This window comes from Sinohyriopsis cumingii, chromosome 15 (assembly GCF_028554795.1).
Source record: "Sinohyriopsis cumingii isolate HCF-2022 chromosome 15, ASM2855479v2, whole genome shotgun sequence".
Taxonomy (NCBI): Eukaryota; Metazoa; Mollusca; class Bivalvia; order Unionida; family Unionidae; genus Sinohyriopsis; species Sinohyriopsis cumingii.
Genome location: NC_142975.1, coordinates 32,741,335 through 32,764,008, shown reverse-complemented (window position 1 = coordinate 32,764,008; position 22,674 = coordinate 32,741,335). Strand labels below are relative to the sequence as shown.

At 37.4% G+C, this 22,674-nt stretch overlaps 1 protein-coding gene across 1 annotated transcript in view; it reads left to right on the top strand.

Moving 5' to 3' along the window:
- The window catches only part of LOC149781517 (uncharacterized), a 98,672-nt gene that overhangs the window by 62,965 nt on the left and 13,033 nt on the right, over positions 1-22,674 (top strand). The window contains exons 10-14 of the mRNA XM_089935599.1: positions 1,490-1,568; positions 8,248-8,358; positions 9,324-9,421; positions 10,512-10,619; positions 20,098-20,403. Coding sequence (XP_089791725.1) covers positions 1,490-1,568; positions 8,248-8,358; positions 9,324-9,421; positions 10,512-10,619; positions 20,098-20,403 — 702 coding nt within the window. The remainder of the gene's footprint in view (positions 1-1,489; positions 1,569-8,247; positions 8,359-9,323; positions 9,422-10,511; positions 10,620-20,097; positions 20,404-22,674) is intronic.

The following is a 22,674-nucleotide window of genomic DNA, read 5'->3' as shown; positions in this document are numbered from 1 at the left end:
GTTCTGAAACAGGAAAAAAATTATTATTTGATCATGTCCCAATATATATGGTAAATACAGTATTCTTGATAGTTTGATATAACTTTGTAAGTCTCCACAGATATAGTATATGAGTGAAATAGCGTAAAATATGTAAGCCCAATTTATTTCTTAAGTGATTATGATAAAATATTTATATTGTTTCCACTTTGAATTAGAAATTTACAACATTCTGTTGTATAAGTAATCCTAGTAGGATTAGAAGCAGACCTCAAAAACCTGGGAAAACCTAAATTTTCATTTTTACCTTAGCAACATAAAAATCAATAAAAATCTAAGTAATAATAAAAATCTAAATATTATTTTAAAAAGTTATGGAAGTCTGTACCCCAACCCCACAAAAAAATGCATTATTTGCACAAGGTATTTCGTAAGGCAAGGCTAGCGGTTGACAAAGTTCATGAATTCCTTGGGATTTGCAGCTATTTGTTTTTTTACTTATTTATTAATTTTCAGTTGATCTTTATTTTCATTTGATTTAGAAACTAATTGAAAGCATACTTTATCAGAGTTTTAGTAAAAGTTATGCTCACCATGGAGATGATCTTATAACTACTTTGTGTCTTGAACCTCTAAGAAAAAATTGAAAACTGAAAACACCTTTTAAAAAGACCTTAATTTTTCAAATTTAAATTCTAGCCCCATTCTAGGATGATCATCTAAAACTCAGTTAAGAAAAAATGTCTTTATTTTTAATATAGAATGCATTTACAGCCAACTTTGTTCTTTCACATTATGTTTTGATTAGCCTTTACTACCGCTTTATAAAACAGTATGGATGATGATGCATTTGCTGTTTTGTTAAAAATGCCCAAATGGGTATATATCTGACTAAAATTGGGTTTTTCAGTGCTCCACTTCCATTTCATCGGGGGCTCCAATTGGCTGAGTGGTCTAAAGCGCTCTCCGTTACGGATCACTGCCATGTCACCTCTGTCTGTGTGTTCGAGTCTCAGATTCGGCTAATGTGGGTATGTGAGAAAGCGTGCCAGTAGCTTCTCATGGGTCGGTGGTTCTTTCCAGGGTTTTCCCAGGTTCTTCCTCCACCATTAATACTGGCCGCCATGTATAGCCTATTGTGTGCTGAAAAATGGCGTTCAACCCTACAACAACAACAACAACCATTTCATCATGTGATGTCATGATATTGGCACATGCCTTTGACATCACTGAGGTACAAGTTTTAAATCTTATTGATATTGTGACATTTTATGATAAAGATAAGTCTATCCATGAAAATGTATTTTTTTCCATATTTTAGGGCCATTCTTTTCATAAAGCATTTCTTGCCCAAGATCAAACAAAAATATACTTCAGTGGTAGAGACTGTTTTTGTGCAAGAATCTTGTGCAGAAATTCCAATTCCAAAAATCATTTTGGATCCTTGAATTATATCAGTATCATTTAAATTTATGATGCTATTGAAGAAACGACTTTCTTTTTTCTCCAGCTGTTGCATGGCATCCTGCACATGAGGACATGTTTGCTAGTGGTGGATCAGATGGTGCAATTCTGTTCTGGAATGTGGGGTAATATTTCTTGTAAACATTACAGATAATTTTGCATGCTACAAGTTTTTACACCTTTATGGAAATTCGAAATGGTCATAAACACATTTACATAGAAATACATCTTGTTGAGTAAAAAATTTATTAGAAATTTGTAAGAAAAAAATTCTTATTGCCTTTTGAAGAAAATGCAATAATTATGTTATCTTGTCTGTATGCATGTGTATATTCGTGACTTTGGCATTGCACTTTACACTGACAAAACTGAAAGGGACAAATTTCATTTATAACAATGACTCTGCTGTGTAAATGGCACTGTTCCAGAGTTAGTGTTTTTTGGCACTACAGGAAATAGCCTCACTGGGCATCGCATTAACAAATGCCCCATGTACAACTCAGTAACACAGTATAATGTATGCATTATGTCTATATTTTCAAAATAAAAAGAATTTTGTCAGTTTTTAAGCATATTGGTAATGTTGTATGTGTGTATATATATTTTTTGGTGGGGGAGATCCCTTGGTGACCTGCACTGTTGCTTACAGTGCTGTTTTTTTTTTTACCCTTTTGTGTGCAGGTTATTAAGGGAGATATGTATATGTGTTTAATTGAAAAGTGATTAAACAAAATGCCAGTCAAACTTACAGTAATAATTTCCATTTTAAACTACAGTTTTCACTTTATAATATATGTGTATTCGATCTTGAACAATAATAAGATGTTTTAAATAGAAATAAGAGAAGCACACTTTCTGGTTAAGTCCAGCTGCAAACAACATATACCCTGATCTGCTATCTCATAATGCACTGGCAGAATAGGGTCTATATTGTTTTTATTCTACTGATTACTTCTAACAAACTGCACAGACCCAGATCTGCCAGTGCATTATCTGATGGCAGATCTGCTTCTGTGCAATTTGCAGCTGCATTAGTAAGCTTCATGCTGTGCAGCTAGGTGATGCTAAAATTCACGTCAATGTATTTGCTGTCATTTTAATGCCATTTATAATGAAGAAATAACATTCAATTTATGCCACTGTGCTTTTTACACCATCACTCATGTGCAGCTCACATATGTAAATTTACACTACTTTTGATTTATGAAAATATTGTTTTATGCTATAACCTCAGGAATGCATCTGTAGAATAAATTGAGTGTCGGCTATATTCTTTCGTACACTTGACAGATCAGGTCATATGAATAATTTTAAAATGATGTAACACTTGCCTTTTTGTATATACTTTACAAATTTCACTTTTAATGCTAAAATGCTGGATTGTCTTCAAGCCATTGTGATTGAAATTGATTTTTAAAAATCTCAGTCACTTTGGAAAGTAAATTGAATGATTACAGTTCAGGTCAATGATTCCTGACATTAAGAATACAGTTCATTTTAAATAAGAACTCAAAAGACATATTTACCACTTCTGTACACATTTTGCAACGAAATAAGTGAATATCTAATCTGTAAAGTGCAGTTACCTTTGTCAGTTGAATATATTGTATCAATTTAAAGCTCAGGTTATATATGATTAGCAAGTGAATGACATAAAGTGCAACAGTGGTTGAGCCGTTCTAAAGGACATAATAAAAAAACCTCATAAACTTATATGCATATATGTAATCAATTTTAAATCCATCAGTGGGAAAACTCTAAAAATACATGACCGCCCCTGTGGCCTAAGTGGTTAAAGCATCTGCCTAGGATGTGGGAAGTCATATGTTCGAACCCCGACCAAGTCATACCAAAGATTTACAAAAATGGTATTAGCAGCTTCCTCGCTTGGCACTCAGCATAAATAGGTTAATGTTAATACTGGTCGGCCTGGTGTCAGGATAATGTGACTGGGTGGGACATGATGCTACATGTCTGTGGCGTGATGCCCCAGTGCTAGACATTGCTATAAATTGTCACACCACAGACATCATAGCGATATGACTGAAATTTTTTATAGGTATGTTAAAAATCTCTCACACACACAAAGAATATTAATCTAAATAGAATAAGCACTGATGACTCACCATGATGGATATTCCTGGCTTTCATACCACAATTTACTCATACAGTATGTTTTTATTATATACTAAAACAAATTTCCACTATCTCGATTCAGTCCTAAATCTGAATGATTTCACAATAAACTATAACCGTATAATCAGACCTTATTTTGCAATTGCTTTGTGTAAAGGATCATTTATCTGTGATGATTCCTTGCTGTCTGGTGATAGGATATTGAATAATTTATACCATGCTGCACTTGGGTCACTAGTTTTTCCTAACAAATGAAACATAAACTTATAATTGGCCATTACATATTGACACAATAATGACAGAAGACAAACTTACAGGCCATTACATATTGACACATTGATGGTTTTATTATAGTCCACTGCATATTGATGCAACAGAAAAATGTACAATAGGCCATTGCATATTGACACATTGATGATAATAAACAAACTTAATATAAAAAATTGCATATTGATACAATAGTTACAGACAAATTTATTATAGGCCATAGCATATTGACACATTGATGGCTACAGACAAACTTATAATAGGCCATTGCATATTGACACATTGATGGTAACAAACTTATAATAGGCCATTGCATATTGACACATTGAATGCAACAGACAAACTTATTATAAACCCTAGCATATTGACATTGATGGCAACAAACGTATAATAGGCCATTGCATATTTACACATTGATGGCAACAGACAAGCTTATAAAAGGCCATTGCATATTGACACATTGATGGCAACAAACTCATAATAGGCCATTGCATATTGACACATTGATTGCAACAGACAAACTTATTATAAACCCTTGTATATTGACTTTGATGGCAACAAACTTATAATAGGCCATAGCATATTGACACATTGATGGCAATAGACAAATTTTATAATTGTCCATTACATATTGACACATTGATGGCAACAGACAAACTTATAATAGGCCATTGCATATTGACACATTGATGGCAACAAACAAGCTTATAATAGGCCACTGCATATTGACACATTGATGGCAACGTACAAACTTATAATAGGCCATTGCATATTGACACATTGATGGCAACAGACAAATTTTATGATTGGCCATTACATATTGACACATTGATGGCAACAGACAAACTTATAATAGGCCATTGCATATTGACACATTGATGGCAACAGACAAACTTATAATAGGCTATTGCATATTGACACATTGATGGCAACAGACAAACTTATAATAGGCTATTGCATATTGACATATTCATGGCAACAGACAAACTTATAATAGGCCATTGCATATTGACACATTGATGGCAACAGGTGATGGGAAGGATTAAGCTGCTACATGTCTTTCATGTACCTGCATGATCAGCTTACTATGGACTGTTACTAAATGTAATGCCTGACATAAATCAGTTACAATAGTGGCCCCTTGGAAATGTAAGTAATTTGGTACATGCTTTATGCTGTTAGGAATACAATAGCTGACATTGATCAGTTACAATAGTGGCCCCTCAGAGATCAAGTAATTCAATATTTGCTGTAGGCTGTTAGGAATACATTAGCTGTCATTGATCAATTACAATAGTGGCCCCTCATAGGCACAAGTAATTCAATATCTGCTGTAGGCTGTTAGGAATACAATAGCTGACATTGATCAGTTACAATAGTGGCCCCTCATAGGCACAAGTAATTCAATATCTGCTGTAGGCTGTTAGGAATACAATAGCTGACATTGATCAGTTACAATAGTGGCCCCTCAGAGGCACAAGTAATTCAATATCTGCTGTAGGCTGTTAGGAATACATTAGCTGTCATTGATCAATTACAATAGTGGCCCTTCAGAGGCACAAGTAATTCAATATCTGCTGTAGGCTGTTAGGAATACATTAGCTGATGTAGATCAATTAGGCCAAAAATAAATCTGAGTTTCTTACTGCACTGGTTTCAAAATTTTTGTAGGAAGGTTGGTTTTTTTAAAATGTATATATTTAATGTGATTTTTTTTTGTTGTTTTTTACCTCATTGGGTAAAAGTGCTAGGTTAGGCAATGAGAAACGGTATGGTTGGCCATTTGGAAACACAGTGGGATTGTGGGTATGATTTATACACTATTGGGTCCATCAATATGACTTGTACAGCAGCTGGGTAGTGTCATTTATAGTGTGGTGCAGAGACAAGATCTAGTGTTCCATATAATTCTTGCTTTAAAGGCTACTACACTGAAGAAGACAGTACAGATAAAATACTTAATTAAGGTTCAGTTATAGAGATTTTGCCATCTTGCACAGGGTTGAAAAAGGTATTCCGCTGATTTTTATAAATTATAATCCTTGTTACATAAAAGAAGTGTGTACATTGTACGCGATGTTTGAAGAACTGGCTATTTCTTTATTTCGACATCTAAATGAGGGATGTTGATTTTTTTTTAAAGTACATAGCTAGACCTTCTGATATGCATCTCACAGAAGATTGCTACCTCTGCATGACTATTTTCTGTTAATTTCAGAGATAAATTATGAAAACAGATTATGAGAAAAGATTATATAACTTAGTTGTTTGTTTTTTTTATGAGATGCTGTGGCTGAAAATATGTTTCTGCATTTCAAGGACAAAGAAAGTTGGTGTGCTTTGTGCCATTTCAGATATACTTTCCCAGCACAAAGAAGTAGTCATTCTCATAAGCTGTCTGCTTTGTTTTCAGACAGCACATGCTTGTACTATTATTCATAAAATAAATGCCAAGCCAAGTAGATAAACATTTAAGTTTATGTTAACTTTCTTCATATTACAAGAGTTATATAGCAAACAAACTTTGCCCATTCATTTCCGACTTAAATAGTACTCTGGAATGGAACCAAAACGGGCAGGCCAGCAATCTGATTAAAATCAGATCTCCACTGTCGTATGTGAAGATCTGACAGTGACTACTTAGGCGTCATGTTCTGGTGACCCTTGAATTAGCCAATGGAAATGCAGCTTTCAAAAATCTGAAGGTGAGTCAAATCAGTGGCACACATTGATGCTCTTCAGCCACTCTGCTCATTCTTCCGAATGTGAAGATATAAGACTTCATCTGATTGGCTGATAAAATTGGCAATTATGGTAATAACATAAGTCACAGGAACATGACCTCTCAACAGTAGCTATCAGATCTTCACATTGGACAGTGGAGATTTGTTTTTAATCAGATTGGCAAGCCAGCAGTTGTAGATTTTGGTAGTACACCAAGGACTGATAATTTGGTAGTACACCTAGTGCTGATAATTTGATTGTACACCTAGGGCTGATAATTTAATAGTACACCTAGGTCTGATAATTTGGTAGTACACCTAGGACTGATAATTTGGTAGTACACCTAGTGCTGATAATTTGATTGTACACCTAGGGCTGATAATTTAATAGTACACCTAGGTCTGATAATTTGGTAGTACACCTAGGTCTGATAATTTGGTAGTACACCTAGGACTGATAATTTGGTAGTACACCTAGGTCTGATAGTTTGATCGCACACCTAGGTCTGATAATTTGAGAGTACACTTGTGACTGATAATTTGCTTGTACACTCAGGAGTGATACTTTGATAGTACACTTAGGACTGCTAATTGGGTAGTACACCCAGGAGTGATAATTTGTTGGCACATCTAGCAATCATTGAAAGATTGTTCTATATCGGTAGACAATAGCAAGAAAAGAAAACATCTTTATCATATACTGAATCATTATAGATATTTTCTACACAGACTGATAAAAGGGCAGGAAGGATGAAGGACTGATCCATATAAAATATCGATATAGAATAAGTGTTCATGATGCATGGGGTTGGCATTGTGATGCTTAAGGTTGACATTGTAGTAAATAGAGTTGACATTGTAATACATAGACTTGACATTGTGATGCATAGGGTTGATATTGTGGTACATATGGTTGACATTGCAATACATAGAGTTGACAGTGTGTTGTATGGGGTTGACATTGAAATGCATAGGGTTGGTATTGTGATGCATAGGGTTGATATTGTGGTACATAAGGTTGACATTGCAATACACAGGGATGACTGTGATGTATGGGGTTGACATTGTAATGCATAGGGTTGGTATTGTGATGTAGGGTTGATATTGTGGTACATAAGGTTGACATTGCAATACATAGGGATGACATTGTGATGTACAGGGTTGACATTGTAATGCATAGGGTTTGTATTGTGATGCATCTGGATGATATTGTGATACAGTGTTGACATTGTGATACATAGAGTTGACATAAGGGTAAATAGGGTTGATATTGTGATAGGGCAAAGAGTATATGAATGTCTGTTGGTTCAGACATGTATAATAGACCTGATATGACCACATGCATGTCATAAAAAAGCAACTAATGGCGGCATCATTTTTCTCTGGAATGTATCTCTGGATGGTGTTCCAGCTTAGAAGGTCTTGGACTTTTAAACAGAGTATGGTTTATATGGCCAAAAATGAATGCAAGTTTGTATTTAAGCATTTTGCCCTTTTTCCCCTTTATTTTGTATGCCTTTTTGAGATGCATAAAACTGGCACTATTCAGTCAGGATTGTACTGATGCGCCATTGAACTGCATACAGTTACAGTAAAGACAAAATAAAGCCAATTTATTTTATACTGCATGATGTGGCATGGGAACAGTCATTACAAAATGTTTTTGTTGTCTACACAGAACTGACAAGGAAGTTGGAGGAATGGAGGAAGCTCATGATGCCATCATCTGGGACCTGGCTTGGCACCCACTGGGTCATATTCTGGCTTCAGCATCCAATGATCATTCTACGTAAGAAAAATACTAGTGCTGTCAATCAATTTTTTTTTGAGAGAACAACATTTTGGAAAATTTTGTGTTGAATCTAAATTAATGAAAACTTAAAAAAGAAGATGATAGACAGTGATATTAAGAGCAGTCATGTCGAAAACTTGTACCCCTTCTTAAAGAAAAGAAAAGCCTTTTTCTTTGGTTCAGTACATTCATCCATGAAGATAATTGAAGAAACTTAATAGAAAGCTCTTTGATGTGTAATAACTTAATAGAAAGTTTTGTTAGCATGGAATAACTTTTAGAAAGCAATGTTTGACATGGAGCAGCTAAATAAAAAGTTATGTTTGCTGTGGAATAACTAAATAGAAAGCTATGTTTGAGGTGAAATATCTTAAGAGAAAGCTATGTTTGAAGGTGAAATATCTTAAGAGAAAGCTATATTTGAAGGTGAAATAACTTTATAGACAGTTATGTTTGTGGTGGAATAACTTTTCTATTCTTGCTAAATGTTGCTCTTAATGTATACATTCAACATAATGGCAGACAAAACCCATGTCATTATAAACATCTTCAGATCAAAACTCTAATCATAGTAACAAAAAGTATTTTGAGAGTGGCTTAAATATTTTGTCAGGATCATAATATCATGTCAAATTGAAGAAAAATAAAATGGTCAAGGAAGGAAGTATTATTTTTAGCAATATTTGTTCAAATGTAGACATTTTTCTCATTAAATTTTAGATATTAAGAGAAATCAGTAATAATGTACATTTGAATATACCATTATAATTGGCTGGAAAAATTATTTAATTTTCTTCTTGCCTGTAATTTAGACTTTCTTGAGATTGAATCAGAAGTTAAACTTCATTAAAAATTTTATTTGTATGAATTAATGGACAAATTTAATAAAATTCTGCTCAGCAAAATATTTAGTTTTCTTCGAATGTGTAGCAAACGATTCATTTTTCCTTCACCTTTTGCAGGAAGTTTTGGACTCGCAATCGACCAGGTGATAGGATGCGAGACAAGTATAACCTGAACACATTACCTGTTGGTCCTGATGGAGAGACACTAGATATAGGTAAAATATCCAACTTTAAATGCTCTGTGGTAGCTAATTTTGTTTGAGCCTCAATATTTCTCAGCCTTATATGAAGATAAAAATATAAATAAAGTTACTCTGAATTCACTTTCTTAATGGTAAACATCATTTTAGAGTGTTTTATTCATATGCAAACGCGACGGGAACTTAAAGCATATCCTGGTGCAGACTGCAGACACATGGTGATATTCTTCAAATATATAAGTTAACTGTTGTAATTGATATAAAATATGTGACTTTGAAAACTTGTAATCATATCAACCACATATTTGTCTTGGGTGCTTTGGAATGGTGCCTGGTATCAGTCAGTTTCAAAACAAATTGAATCAAGTGGGAATATACCTTTGGGGAGTAAATTGCTGCCCAAGTTTGAAGTATTAGGGTTCATTTACTGTGAAATTGGGTTCTTTTGTTGGTCTGTGTGGACCCCTAGAAAAATCCATGTCCTAATGTTGTAGTTGATGCCAAGATCATGAACACTCCACATACCAGAAAAATGATAATTGTGTTTTGCCTGTCACAGGTGAAACAATATGTTGAGTTTACGTTATTGATTTCCTTGTTGAGTAAAGCCTACACCAGAAATAACATTAGATTGATAGTTGTATGCACGCATCAGTTAAATTTTTGTGACCCATCATTGATGTCATTGCACATTCATTAACAATTACAATTCTTTTCAAATGAATTTAAATTATGAGTGTATTAAGACATTGCTTTGCAACCATGTCTTTTCCCACCTCCAGTGCCCATTGTTTTTGGATTAACAAAAATAATTTGTCAGATTTAACCAGAGAACAAAACATATGACATATTCTCTGTTTGTTGCAGTTAAGTATTCGTGAATATAAACTTGGCAGTCAATTTTGGCACAAGTCTTAGTACAGTTCAGAACAGATTATCCAGCCTTTTTAAGTATTCCCAACATGTCACTGAAAGTTCAAGTCACCAAAAATAGATATCTGTATAACTGACCGATTTTCCTGACAAAATCATCATCTGTTGAATACAGATAATCAGCGTTTTAGTACATTGTCTTTTTTTAATGATAAATATGGTGTTGTTTCAGATATGGAGATGATGGAGCAGATGGGTGGTATTAGCGGTAATGCTGCACATCTTTTGCCTGGGATGGGACTGGAACATGGCTTGCCACCAGAACCTGAGCCAAAGAGAGGTATGACTGCATTTTTGTTAACCTGCAGGTCTTTTTTCATGCCCCCTGCATCCCCCAAAACACCAACCCCAATTAAGTTTTGCATTTATCAACATTCAGTGTTATAACCTTGGTTGCTTTGAAATTACAGACATTGGAAAAGACCAATACAAAGAAATATGAACTTCACAATTTAAATTTTTATATCTCCCACACACAACCTTTTTGTTTGCACTACTTCAAAATTTTTAAAAACGGTCTGTCTGGTCCCATTACGCAGCAACCCTTGTAAATCATTTGTTCCATATATTAGTTAGCATACGACTCTCATAAAGAGTATTGTGATTGGTCAAAGGTTTAAATTCATCCAATGAATCTTTGTGTAATGGAAATTGATGGCAATGGAAAGAAGAAGCATGTTTGCAAAACATGGCATCCTGAGTTGTTGAGAGAGACCATGACATGAAAAGTTTAGATAAAGGTTTAAAAAAATGTATGGAAATGGGAATGGCTGGAGCGAAAAGTTTACAGAATTTAGTTGGTCAGTTTATTAAAAAAAACTGCATGCTTGAGGACTGGCATTTTGTGACCTCTGCAAGAAAGATCTGAATTATGGTAATCGCGGTTGGAAGAGTTTGGAACAGCACCTACAAAAGAAGCTGCATACGGAATAATTGAAGCTCAAAAGGCATCTGGAAAAAGTGCAATTAGTTACTATAAGAAGTAAGATTTGGTTTATTTTATAATCATAAGTTGCACCTGGAGATGTTTTTTATGAGTGTAAAATGCGTTTTGGGCGGGCCCCTGGACCGCCCAGATCAGGGCACTGCCCCTCAAGACCCCATTAGGGGAGGACCCCAAAACCCCCCTTATGATTTTTGCAGCTCTTTTTATTGAACACCAAAATCATATCTGATTTGAGAGTACATTCTTTGAGCAAACTTTGTGTATGGCTTGCACTTAAAGTTGTTCCCTATCGATATATTTAGTACTCATGGAAGGCTCTTGTTTAGAATCAGGTTATGCTTATTTTCAAGTGAAAAAGGTTCACAATTCTAAATCACACCTTTGTGTGACTGCAACACATTAAAAGTGTCATCCCTAGGTCCCTGGTATATTTGTCAGCAGCAGCCCTTGTAGTAATGAAGCAGTTTTTAGATTCCAGAATCTAGAGATTGGAGATCATGGTGATGATAAGACTGATACGAAACTTTTATTTTGTTGCAGAGAAGATGGTAAAATAAGGGTCTGGCATATAATGTGGTATTTTTGGTACTCTTTTCAACCTGCAGCTGAATCTCTGAATATAACAAGTCTCAGTTTTCATATGGATCTAAATGCAACTTGTTATGGTCAGCATTTGAAGATGCAAATACAGCAGAACCTGTCTTGCAAGACCACCCCTTATGTCAAAAATAATGGTCTCTCAAGACAGGTGGTCTCTCATAACAGGTCATAACACTACATAATCAATGTAGTCTCAACAGTTGGTCTCATAGCACTGGTCTCTCAAAACGGGTATCACTGTATCAACAAATCACTTTACACCTTTGTTTTGTGGCTGAATGCAGTGCAGGTCTGAATGATGTGAGATGGTACTAGTTCAGCTGTTTCTGATGGATCATTGCACTTGGTAGATGTTAGAGTCATCAGATGCAAAAATGCATAAATCACTGTGCTCTTTTAAATTTTGCCAGAGTACTGCTCATTTTTGGCTTAAAGCTGAACATAGGTGTATAACAGAACCTTGTGAATGCATCTAGTCTCCAAGATTTCAGTTAATGCCTTAAATCTTTGGGCAAAATGTTATGACCATCATCTGAAGATCTGCATATCAGCAAGTCACTGTACTCCAGTTTCTCCTTCAAATACGTTCCCCGATCACATTAACGTTAGGGATATAAGCCTGCTACCTCTCGAATCCAGCCCTACTAACAGACGAAAATTCGTCTTTTCTGTCTATCTCATATAGACCAAAGGGCAATAACTCTTGCCCCTTACCTCCCCTTGCCACCGCCAGGTGTCACTAGTTTTTAAGCTTCGCTTGTACTGATAACACGTACATTATACCTCCAAACAATCCAAGCCATCTTAGCGTTAAATTGGACCATCCGAAGTTAAATTTGGATTTATTGCATTGGACAATCATTCTTCTACAGGTTGTATACATTATTTTAACAGTTTTTTCAAAATTGAGTGACTTTGTCACCCTTACAGATTTCGTCTACTGAAGACCATGTTACACACACTATTGCTGAACTAGTGTTGTCAATTAAGAGTTAACGCGACACTGACTAATTTCTCTTACTCCATTAGTAACGGTTGTGGTATTAGTGAATTAATAACATGCTGAATTGCTAATTTGTGCTTTGTTTTCTTTTCTTGTGTCGTTTCAGTAAAAATGTCAACCAAATGCATGAAATGCAAAATGTTCAAAGCAAAAGAAAACAACCATGACTCTTGTATTGTATGTACCAAGTGTACATCATCTATACCATACAGCTTGTGTAATACTTGGACAGAGCAAACGTGGGCTGATGTAGTCCAGAAGGCAGCAAAAGGGAGGGATAGACGGAATAAGTCGAAGAAAGATAGCATTGATGTCCTTAGTATACATCCGAAGACAGCCTCCATTGCGAGCCTTGTGGGGGACGTTGGGGTCCCCCCTTCCACCTAAAGTTCGTCGTTTGCAACCGTCAGCCACAGTAACATCAGCGGCAATGGAGGAAAATAATGTTGACAGGGTACAACAGTCCACCTTTGAACAGATGCGTCGTTTGGTCCAGGAAACGATGACGCAGCTATTGACATCAGGCCAGATATTAGCCTTATTTCCCTCGCTCGCTTCCACAGCTTTTTCTGACTCTTTGGGGGAATGTTCTCCCAATTTTAAGCTGCCCAGTGGGCGTAAGTCCCCCCGCATGTCCAAGCATGGCCTTCGGGCCTGTAAGTCAGGATGCATGGGGTTTTTACCAGATCCATCGGATCCATTTCATTATACAGCCTCTATGTCACTGGCTGTCCAGCTGTACCAGCATGGGGACCCCTATTGCTAAAATGGTCTGACCAAATATGATTTATGATGATCTTAGTGATAAATCCGTCCGTCAAGCTGTACCGCCGGCAACATACCAATACTATGGCGGAGATTTTAGTGAGAAATCTGTCCGTCCAGCCAGGCCATTGGAGCAGCCGGTACCGGTGATAGCAGGACTGTCGCCAACATTCAGGCCGACCACAAGCCAGACAAACCAGCCGGCAGGGCCGTCCGTCCATATGTTCACGGCTTATCCACAAGGGAGAGTTAGTGACAGTGTCAAGGATGACGGAATCGCGTCATCTATGCCACCTGGTATGTTCTATCCAGAAATGCAAGCTATTCCAGAACAAGACTTGGCACACAGTGAGGGTGACGAAACTCCTGCAAATCAGCCGTACACAGATCCAACCATGGAACGGACTGAGTTTGGCTTCAAGGCAGCAGTGGAAGAAATTTATAGGGTGTTGGCAACTTCAGAATGCCCTCCACCTCCTACCACCACTCAAGACTACAAAGTTAAGGCGTCTGTAGATCTGGACGGGGAGGAAGAGATGCCGTCCTTCCGGCTCCTTCCCCAGTCAGCAAAAATTAAGGAGATCAATGATCGTCCATCAGGACGAATAGGTGATCCGGAGAATGCTAAGGCGTTCTTTTCAGAAAGCGGAGGCATGATTGGCGGACCAGGAACAAGGGATCCTTACAATCAAATGTGCAGTACAGATCCCAACCCAATGCCAGGAGACAACAGTCTAATCAAGCTAGGAGGCAACCATACAGAGGCAGTAAGAAACAAAGTTTCTCCGTCTTCAAGCCTCCTAACTCATTGACATAACCTCCCCACCACCCACGGACAGCCTACCTGTGGGCGGCCGTCTCCTGCAATTTCAGGACCACTGGACCACCTTTTTTCCTCAGAACAATTGGGTGATCCAGGTCATTTTGGAGGGGCTTCGGATTTCATTTATCCAACCCCCTCCCCTGTCCTCCTCTCCCCTCTTCACGGATGTACCATACGATCGGGAGAAGGATACCTTTCTACAACAGGAGATACAGTCGCTCATAGAAAAACGGGTGGTGGAGATTGTGAAAAAACTGCAATCGCTGGGGTTTTATTCCAGGCTGTTTCTTATCCAGAAGGCAAACGGCAAGTTGAGGCCGCTCATCGACCTGAGTTGCCTCATCCAATACATTTTACCACTGAAATTCAAGATGGAAACAGCGAGATCAATCCGTCTTTCTATCTGGCGGGACGAGCATGCCGTCAGTCTAGATGTGACCGACGCATATTTTCACATCCCTATCCACCCCGTGTCACGGAAATTTCTCCGATTCGCTTGCCACGACGCGGTTTATCAGTTCCAGGTCCTACCCTTTGGCCTCAACATCAGACCTTGGGCTTTTACCAAGGTTATGGATTGCGTCGTCACCCTGTTCCGCTCGACTTCATCTACAGGGATGGCAGTGTACTTGGATGACATCCTCCAGAAACATATGGCAAGTTCTGTTCTGCTCAAAGGCAGAAACGATCTTTTAGCACTTTTAGATCATCTAGGCTCTCTCTCTCTCTCGTGAACTGGAAAAAGTCCGATGTCCGTCCATCCCAGCGTTTTGTCCATCTGTGTATGGAGTTTCTCACCGATCTGAATCTGGTACAGCTTCCTCACACTCGTGTAATCCGGATCGTCGAACTCATCGAGTCCATTTCCAACAGGACGTGGATTTCAGCGAGAGAATTCTTGCAACTCCTCGGATTATTCAATGCAGCGGCGGACTTGATCCCACTTGGCCGTCTTTTTATGCCTTCCTTACAAATGACGTTACTGGCACAATAGCGCCCCTTTTCAAGTCCCCTCAATCAAACAATAATGCTCACACCCGAGATACGATCATTCCTGCATCAGTGGCACAACCCCGGTTGGCTGTCCACGGGGATTCCTCTGGAGATGCCCCAAGTGGAGATAACGGTATGTACCGACGCCAGTACCTACGGTTGGGGTGCCCACCTGTTGCCTGACTTCACTACAGTCAGCAGCACGTGGGAGCCAGGGGAGAGGCCTCTCCACATCAACCTGTTAGAAATGAGGGCTGTCATCAATGCCTTTCATTTCTGGAAGGATCAACTCTCAGGAAAAACTGTCCTCATTATGTCAGACAACTCTGTGGTGGTGCATTCTGATCTGGCAGTTTCTACGTTGGTGCGACAACCTCCACATCAACATACAAATCAGACACATTCCCGGCAGACTCAATGTCTTGGCCGACACTCTATCCAGGAAAGGTCAAGTCATTCACACGGAATGGTCACTCCATCAATCAGTCTTTCTTCGGATTTGCACACTTTGGGGGCGTCTGATGATCGATCTGTTTGCAACAAGGTGAAATCGCAAGTTGCCCATCTTCGTCTGTCCGGTTCCAGACCCAGAGGCTTGGGCCATGGACACTCTGTCAATCAGCTGGGAGGGGTTGTGGGCATTCGCCTACCCTCCCACGGTTTTGGTACCGAAAATAATCCAGAGGTTAAGGGGTCAGAACTGTCGGATGATTCTTTTTGCCCCTCTCAGATGGAACAAGTCCTGGGTCACCGATCTACTCGATCTAGTGATAGATCTACCCAGGAAGATTCCAACCAGCCCAAATCTTCTCAAACAACCGCGGTCACGGGTGTTCCACCGCTGCCCGGACCATCTTCTTCTTCACGCTTGGCTCTTGTCCGGACAGCCTTGCAAGACAAACAATTTAAACCTTCGATTATGGAGAGAATCTCAAGAGCAAGAAGGCCCTCCACTCTGAAGGCTTACCGGGGAAAGTGGCGTGTTTTCAGGGACTGGTGCCATATCAATAACATCGTCCCTTTGAGTGTCTCAATCCCTCAACTGGCCAACTTTTTTCTCTGGCTTTTCGAGGAGAAACAGTTGGCCCCAATTACTATCAAAGGCTACCACTCTATGATATCAGACACATTCCGCCATCATGGTAGATGTGATATTGGGCATAACAAAGATCTATCAAAACATGTTTCTTGATAGCCTTAGCTTCAGCATGCAGGGTGAGCGAGTTACATGCCCTTTCCAGTGACCCAAACTTTCTTCAGTTCAGATCAGATGGTTCGGTGGTCCTCCTGACGCAACCAGGCTTTGTAGCCAAAAATAGGTTACCATCCATTGGCAATCAAAGAATCGTCATTCGCTCGCTTTCTTCCACAGACAAGTCAAGAGCAACAGCCATGCAAGATCCTGTTCGTGCACTCGAGCACTATTTAAAACGCACTGAGGCATGTCGGGACACACGTAAGCGCCTCTTTCTTCCGGTCAAAGCTGGTAAACGGGATATCACCCCTCAAGCCCTTGCTTCATGGCTGAAGTGGGTTATACGCTCAGCGTACTCTGAGGTCTCACAAGATCAGAGTCGCCTCATGAAGATTACAGCTCATGAGATTAGAGCAATCTCGGCGAGCCTTGCATTCGAACGCAATGTTTCGATCTGAGATATAATGGAAGCTGTTGGCTGGCATGCAGAGTCAACTTTCTCCAGTTTTTATCTCAGAGATTTGGCTTCACAGAGGCAAACCTTGAATCTGGTAGGTCCGGTGTCGGCAGCCCAGATGATCACCAGACCCATTTAAAACAATCAGCACAGCCTATCAGCTTCGCTGGATTCGCCAGTGAAATTTCGTAGGTAAGAAGATTTCAATAACTATCTTCTTAACCGTATATAGGGGTCACATATCACGGGACCCTAGGCTGTGTTGCTGATGAAATTAGGAGAACGGGTTATCTTTCAAATGGGGAATCCAGCCATCATTCCCTAGAAGGTACCCGGGGTGGAGGTAGGATTCTCAGCATTCCCTCCTCCTATTACCTATTCTCCTAACGTTAATGTGATCGGGGAACGTATTTGAAGGAGAAAGCAAATTTTTAGTAAATTATGTTTCTCCAAGAATACTTACCCAATCACATTACTTAAAAACCCTCCCAACCGCCCAGCTATGTGAGCATCCTCATATAATATATATCGCTCAGCTTAAAAAACTAGTGACACCTGGCGGTGGCAAGGGGAGGTAAGGGGCAAGAGTTATTGCCCTTTGGTCTATATGAGATAGACAGAAAAGACGAATTTTCGTCTTTTAGTATGGCTGGATTCGAGAGGTAGCAGGCTTATATCCCTAACGTTAATGTGATCGGGTAAGTATTCTCGGAGAAACAATTTACTAAAAATTTGCTTTCATAGAGTTTTGTCATTTCTGATTTCAAGCCCAATGTTGAATCTTGTAAACACATTCTTAGTGGATCACTTACAAGCATAGTACACCTTGTGGTAATTATTTGATGTAGGTTTAATTTTTTTATTAAAAAGTATTGTCCCTTTTGTCATTCAGTTTACTGCAGTGTGGGACAGAATCTCCTGAATGCAAATAATGCTGCTATTGTTTTAGCGCTTTGAGACTTTTATATATTAGAGTCATATCTGAAGATTCTCATAGCAACAAAATACTGTGCTCCTGCGACTTTTTTTAAAACATCTGCTTTTATGGTGGAAAGTATTATGCATAACCTAGTTTGTCCTTATGTTCATTAACTTTTCCTATTTTGTACATGACTACAGTTCAGTAGCTTATACTGCTTCCAATCTTTGTGCATTACTCGCACTTGGAATAAGGATGAACTTTATCTTTTTTGGGATCAAAAGGCCAGAGGTCATAACTGAAAGTAGAAAAATTGTTTCACAAAATAAATTGATTCTTCCACCATCAACAGTAACCAGTCTTTTTGATAGCTTGCACTTGGGATTAGGAATAACCCTTTTGTTTTTGAGGTCATAGGTCATGGTTACTGTGATTAGACATAGAAAAATTAATTCAGCATACTAACTTGAGTTCTACATCAAAGACATGTACTGAGTTTTGTGGATGGCTTAAACTTGCAGTAAGAATGAAGTCTATTAGAATGGGGGGTCAAAAGAGAAAAGTTCACTGTCACTTACTGAAAGAAGTAAAATATCTTTTGCCTATTAAGAATTTTAGTTCTAGACCGTAAACTGTATGGAAGAGATGTAGTGATTTTGGGGTGAAAAGGTTCAGTGGTCATTGTGGCTCAACAAAGAAAAATCAGTTTTGCAATAACTTTTATTCTAGAATAAGTTACTTTACCAGCATTGTGACTGAATTGCACTTTGGATAATAGAGTAACCTATAGATTCTGTGGTCTAGAGTTATTGAGACTGCAGTCATGGCAAGACTGATGCAAAAATAAAAAATGTCTACACAGTAAGTTTAATTAAATATTGCATACATTGGCCAAAGGTCCCGGTCATAGAGATCAGATGGTGGGGGGGGGAGGGTCAATAATCTCCCAAAGTCTGCCATGACCTACTAGCTTGACAAGACTTTTCTGATGCAAACTAATCACAGTTTTCTGTGGATCACAGTGAAACTTAGTATGACCATCATTAGAAGTGACACATAGCAATAATGCCTCTTGTTTTTGTTGGAGTTGTTACTGCCTAATTGACTTTCAACTATATGTAATACAAATAAACTTGTGAACCCAGTTTGTTTTATAGTTTTTATTGATCATTGTGCAACTTGGTTCAAATTACAATGCATAGTGACAAATCTTTATGCTCCTGCAATTTTGTAAGGGTTATTGACCTTTTGACCTTTTGACCTCAGTGTAGTATATGACGGAATTTTGCTAATGCTACTACTTCTCTATAAAACTTCTTGCATATTATTCTCCTCATTTGAAGATGTGTATGGTGACCAATAATTGTACATGCATTATGTTTGGAAGACTTGTATAGTTTGTTTACAATAGACTCATTTCAATCTGTGAAGTATTGGTAGGATATAATCAAGGCAGGGATTTATTTACATGTGGTAATTGCTTATTATTCCTCTTGATCTTTTATGTCAAGAATACATTTGAAGGTAAAAACCTATTTCATATGCTTCAGTCCATTTGAAATAAAGATCAACATTTGGCTGCTCTGGAATAATATATATTTGTTTTAGGTGTAAATGTCACTTCAGCATCAAATAATCAAGGTGAGCATGTGCTAGAATAGTGGTGCTGTGATCAAGTAGCAGAAAGAATAAATTTACATCAAAACTACCTATCATCTAAAAACCCAAGGTTCAAAGATGAAATAGAAATAGTTGAGGGTATGGGGCTATTAAATTAAATGTGATGCATCATTGTTTATGCCAGCATTATTGGTTTGTTTGTTGGTTTTAACACTACTTTGGATATATTATTGGCTGTGTCAGGATGACAAAATAGAAGCTAAGTGCCTTTCCCAAAGACACACCAAGGCAGCTGAACTGTGCAGACATTAAGCACAAAAATGACGCATACTTCATGTTTGGGTTAGACATTGTAGTAGCATTATGGTTTAAGTAATATAGATTTGCTGTCTCTGTTCTGATTTTTAGCCATAAATTCTAAATGTTGTTTGTTCCAGAGCCAGAAGAAGAACTTCCATCTATCCCAGGCCTTGACTGGTCCACTGATGAGAAATTTTTCCAAGATCAGCAGACCAGAGAGGCACCAAGGAAAAAGGTTCCTTATTCCAGGCCTATTCCCAAAAGTTTTGAGCAGGCATGGATCTCCAACAAACAGTCAGGTGTTCTAGTTCCAGATGAACAGTCGGATGCAGATGATAAGGAGGCTGGTGGTTCAGCAGCCAAATTAAAGAGCCCAGCGGGTTTCGGAGCTCCACGCAGAGAAAGTATTCCATCGCTCATGTCTCTGCCAACTAAAGGACCAAGTAATTTTTTTTTGTTTAACGTTCAATTATAAATGTAAAATATATGATTTGCTATTTAAATTCATCAGACACATGAATATTGTTCAGTAATTGGTTAATAAATGTCACATGGAGTTATTTAAAAGAAAATACAACATTTGGAGGATTTGCTTGCATAAATACAAGAGAAAAGTTAGAAACACAGATGGAAAATTAGAAACTGTATGATTGTTGTTCAAAAGTTTGAAAGTACTGGATTTTAAGGCCTTTGAAAAAATTTATATTTAATTTGATTTTGCTTCTAAAATTATTTGCACCATTTTTTTGCCATAAAGATATCAAAACACCAGCATAATTGGTTCATTGATGATCTTCCTCTATTGATCTCAAGTGTTTCAACTTTAGTGGTTTGTATCACTTGGAATTCCGTATCTTATTTTACCTTTACTGTATATATTTGAAGACCTGGAAAAGTATTTTGAGGCCCAAGATAGTTATTGAAAATTTTTGGAATTTCTCTTGAGTGGAAGTGTATGAACCATGAGTTTCGCTCCCTCAGTCTTCTTATTACCATGCTGCAAGAACAGACTATCCCTGAAAATAGTCTTTTTACAGTTTCTACAGTGCCAAAGTTGGATATTGTCAGTTTCATAGATATGTTTGGAAGGTTGCTCTAACATGCAAAATCACTGAAACTTTCTCAAAGTCTGTGCAGAATATTTGCATTTTGTTGAGAGACAACAAAAAAACTGAGTCACATGAAGCACATTGTCTGATTCTTAAACTGATTCTATAGTCACTTGCCTGTATTAGAAAAATGACAGCATTTTTTCCTGTAAGCACATCATAATGGTGTATTTGTTCACACACTTATATTAATCACTTATCCATTAATGAATGAATGTCAACGTTGTTTTGTTGGTGCATAAAATGATAGTAACATCATAAACATAAAAAAGACATCCTACCATATGTGTTCTAGGACACACAAGTGTGGGATTCAACCTTATTTCTCAAAAAATCACAACAAAAAATCAACTGAATGAGTGCAGATCATATGTATTCAGCCCCAACTTTTCTTTTTTCGTTGAATCCCATTCACACACCCTTACTTTTAGCTCTAAAATAGATCCTAATTCTAATGTAAATTTTCCTGAAAATATTTGCATCATCTGTTCAATAGTTGTGTGTTATAAGCATTTTAATATTGTACAGGGATGATGGCTCACAAAAAAATGTTTCTTGACTGATGAGGAAAACTAATTTAAAATAATTAACAGGATAAATAAATATTATATTCCTTTTGATTTTAAGACTTCACAATAAGATAAATTCATAATGCTCATTCTACAGCAAAACTTAACTCTGTGTAAGATAGACTAGTAACTGCTTGTACAATACATAAAAAGCGCTAAATGAATTTAAATGTTATTTAAAAAATAAAGAACTTGTTTATATTGCAAATGAATTTAAAGTTCAGAAAAGACATGCAAAAGTATATCACCATCCTTTTACATTTGAAATTACAACAAACTTTTAATTTGTCTTAAAATTGTCTTAAAATATATTTTTTTAACATTATCTTCTGATATCTGTTATGACATCATGAGAAATTATGAATATTAATGAACTTGAGAGATGTTGTCTCCCCAGAAAATATAAACCTCAAGTATCTATTTAAAAACATTTTAACAGATTTTGATGATTTTTTTTACTGTTGGTAATATTTAAATAAAAATTCTTTATTTTATGGCTCTTTTATTTTTAGTTTTGAGTGCCACTTTAAGTGGCCCAGTTTTAAGACTGCTATACTTGATGTAGTCTTTAAGGTAGGCTTACTTTCTAGATTGATATACAGGTACACTTCATGCTTATCTTCAAGGTAGGCTTACTTTCCAGATATACAGGCACACTTCATGCTTATCTTCAAGGTAGGCTTACATTCCAGATTGATATAGTTACACTTCATGCTTATCTTCAAGGTAGGCTTACTTTCCAGATTGATATACAGGTACACTTCATGCTTATCTTCAAGGTAGGCTTACATTCCAGATTGATATAGTTACACTTCATGCTTATCTTCAAGGTAGGCTTTCTTTCCAGATTGATATACAGGTATACTTCATGCTTATCTTCAAGGTAGGCTTACTTTCCAGATTGATATACAGGTACACTTAATGCTTATCTTCAAGATAGGCTTACTTTCCAGATTGATATACAGGTACACTTCATGCTTATCTTCAAGGTAGGCTTACTTTCCAGATTGATATACAGGTACACTTCATGCTTATC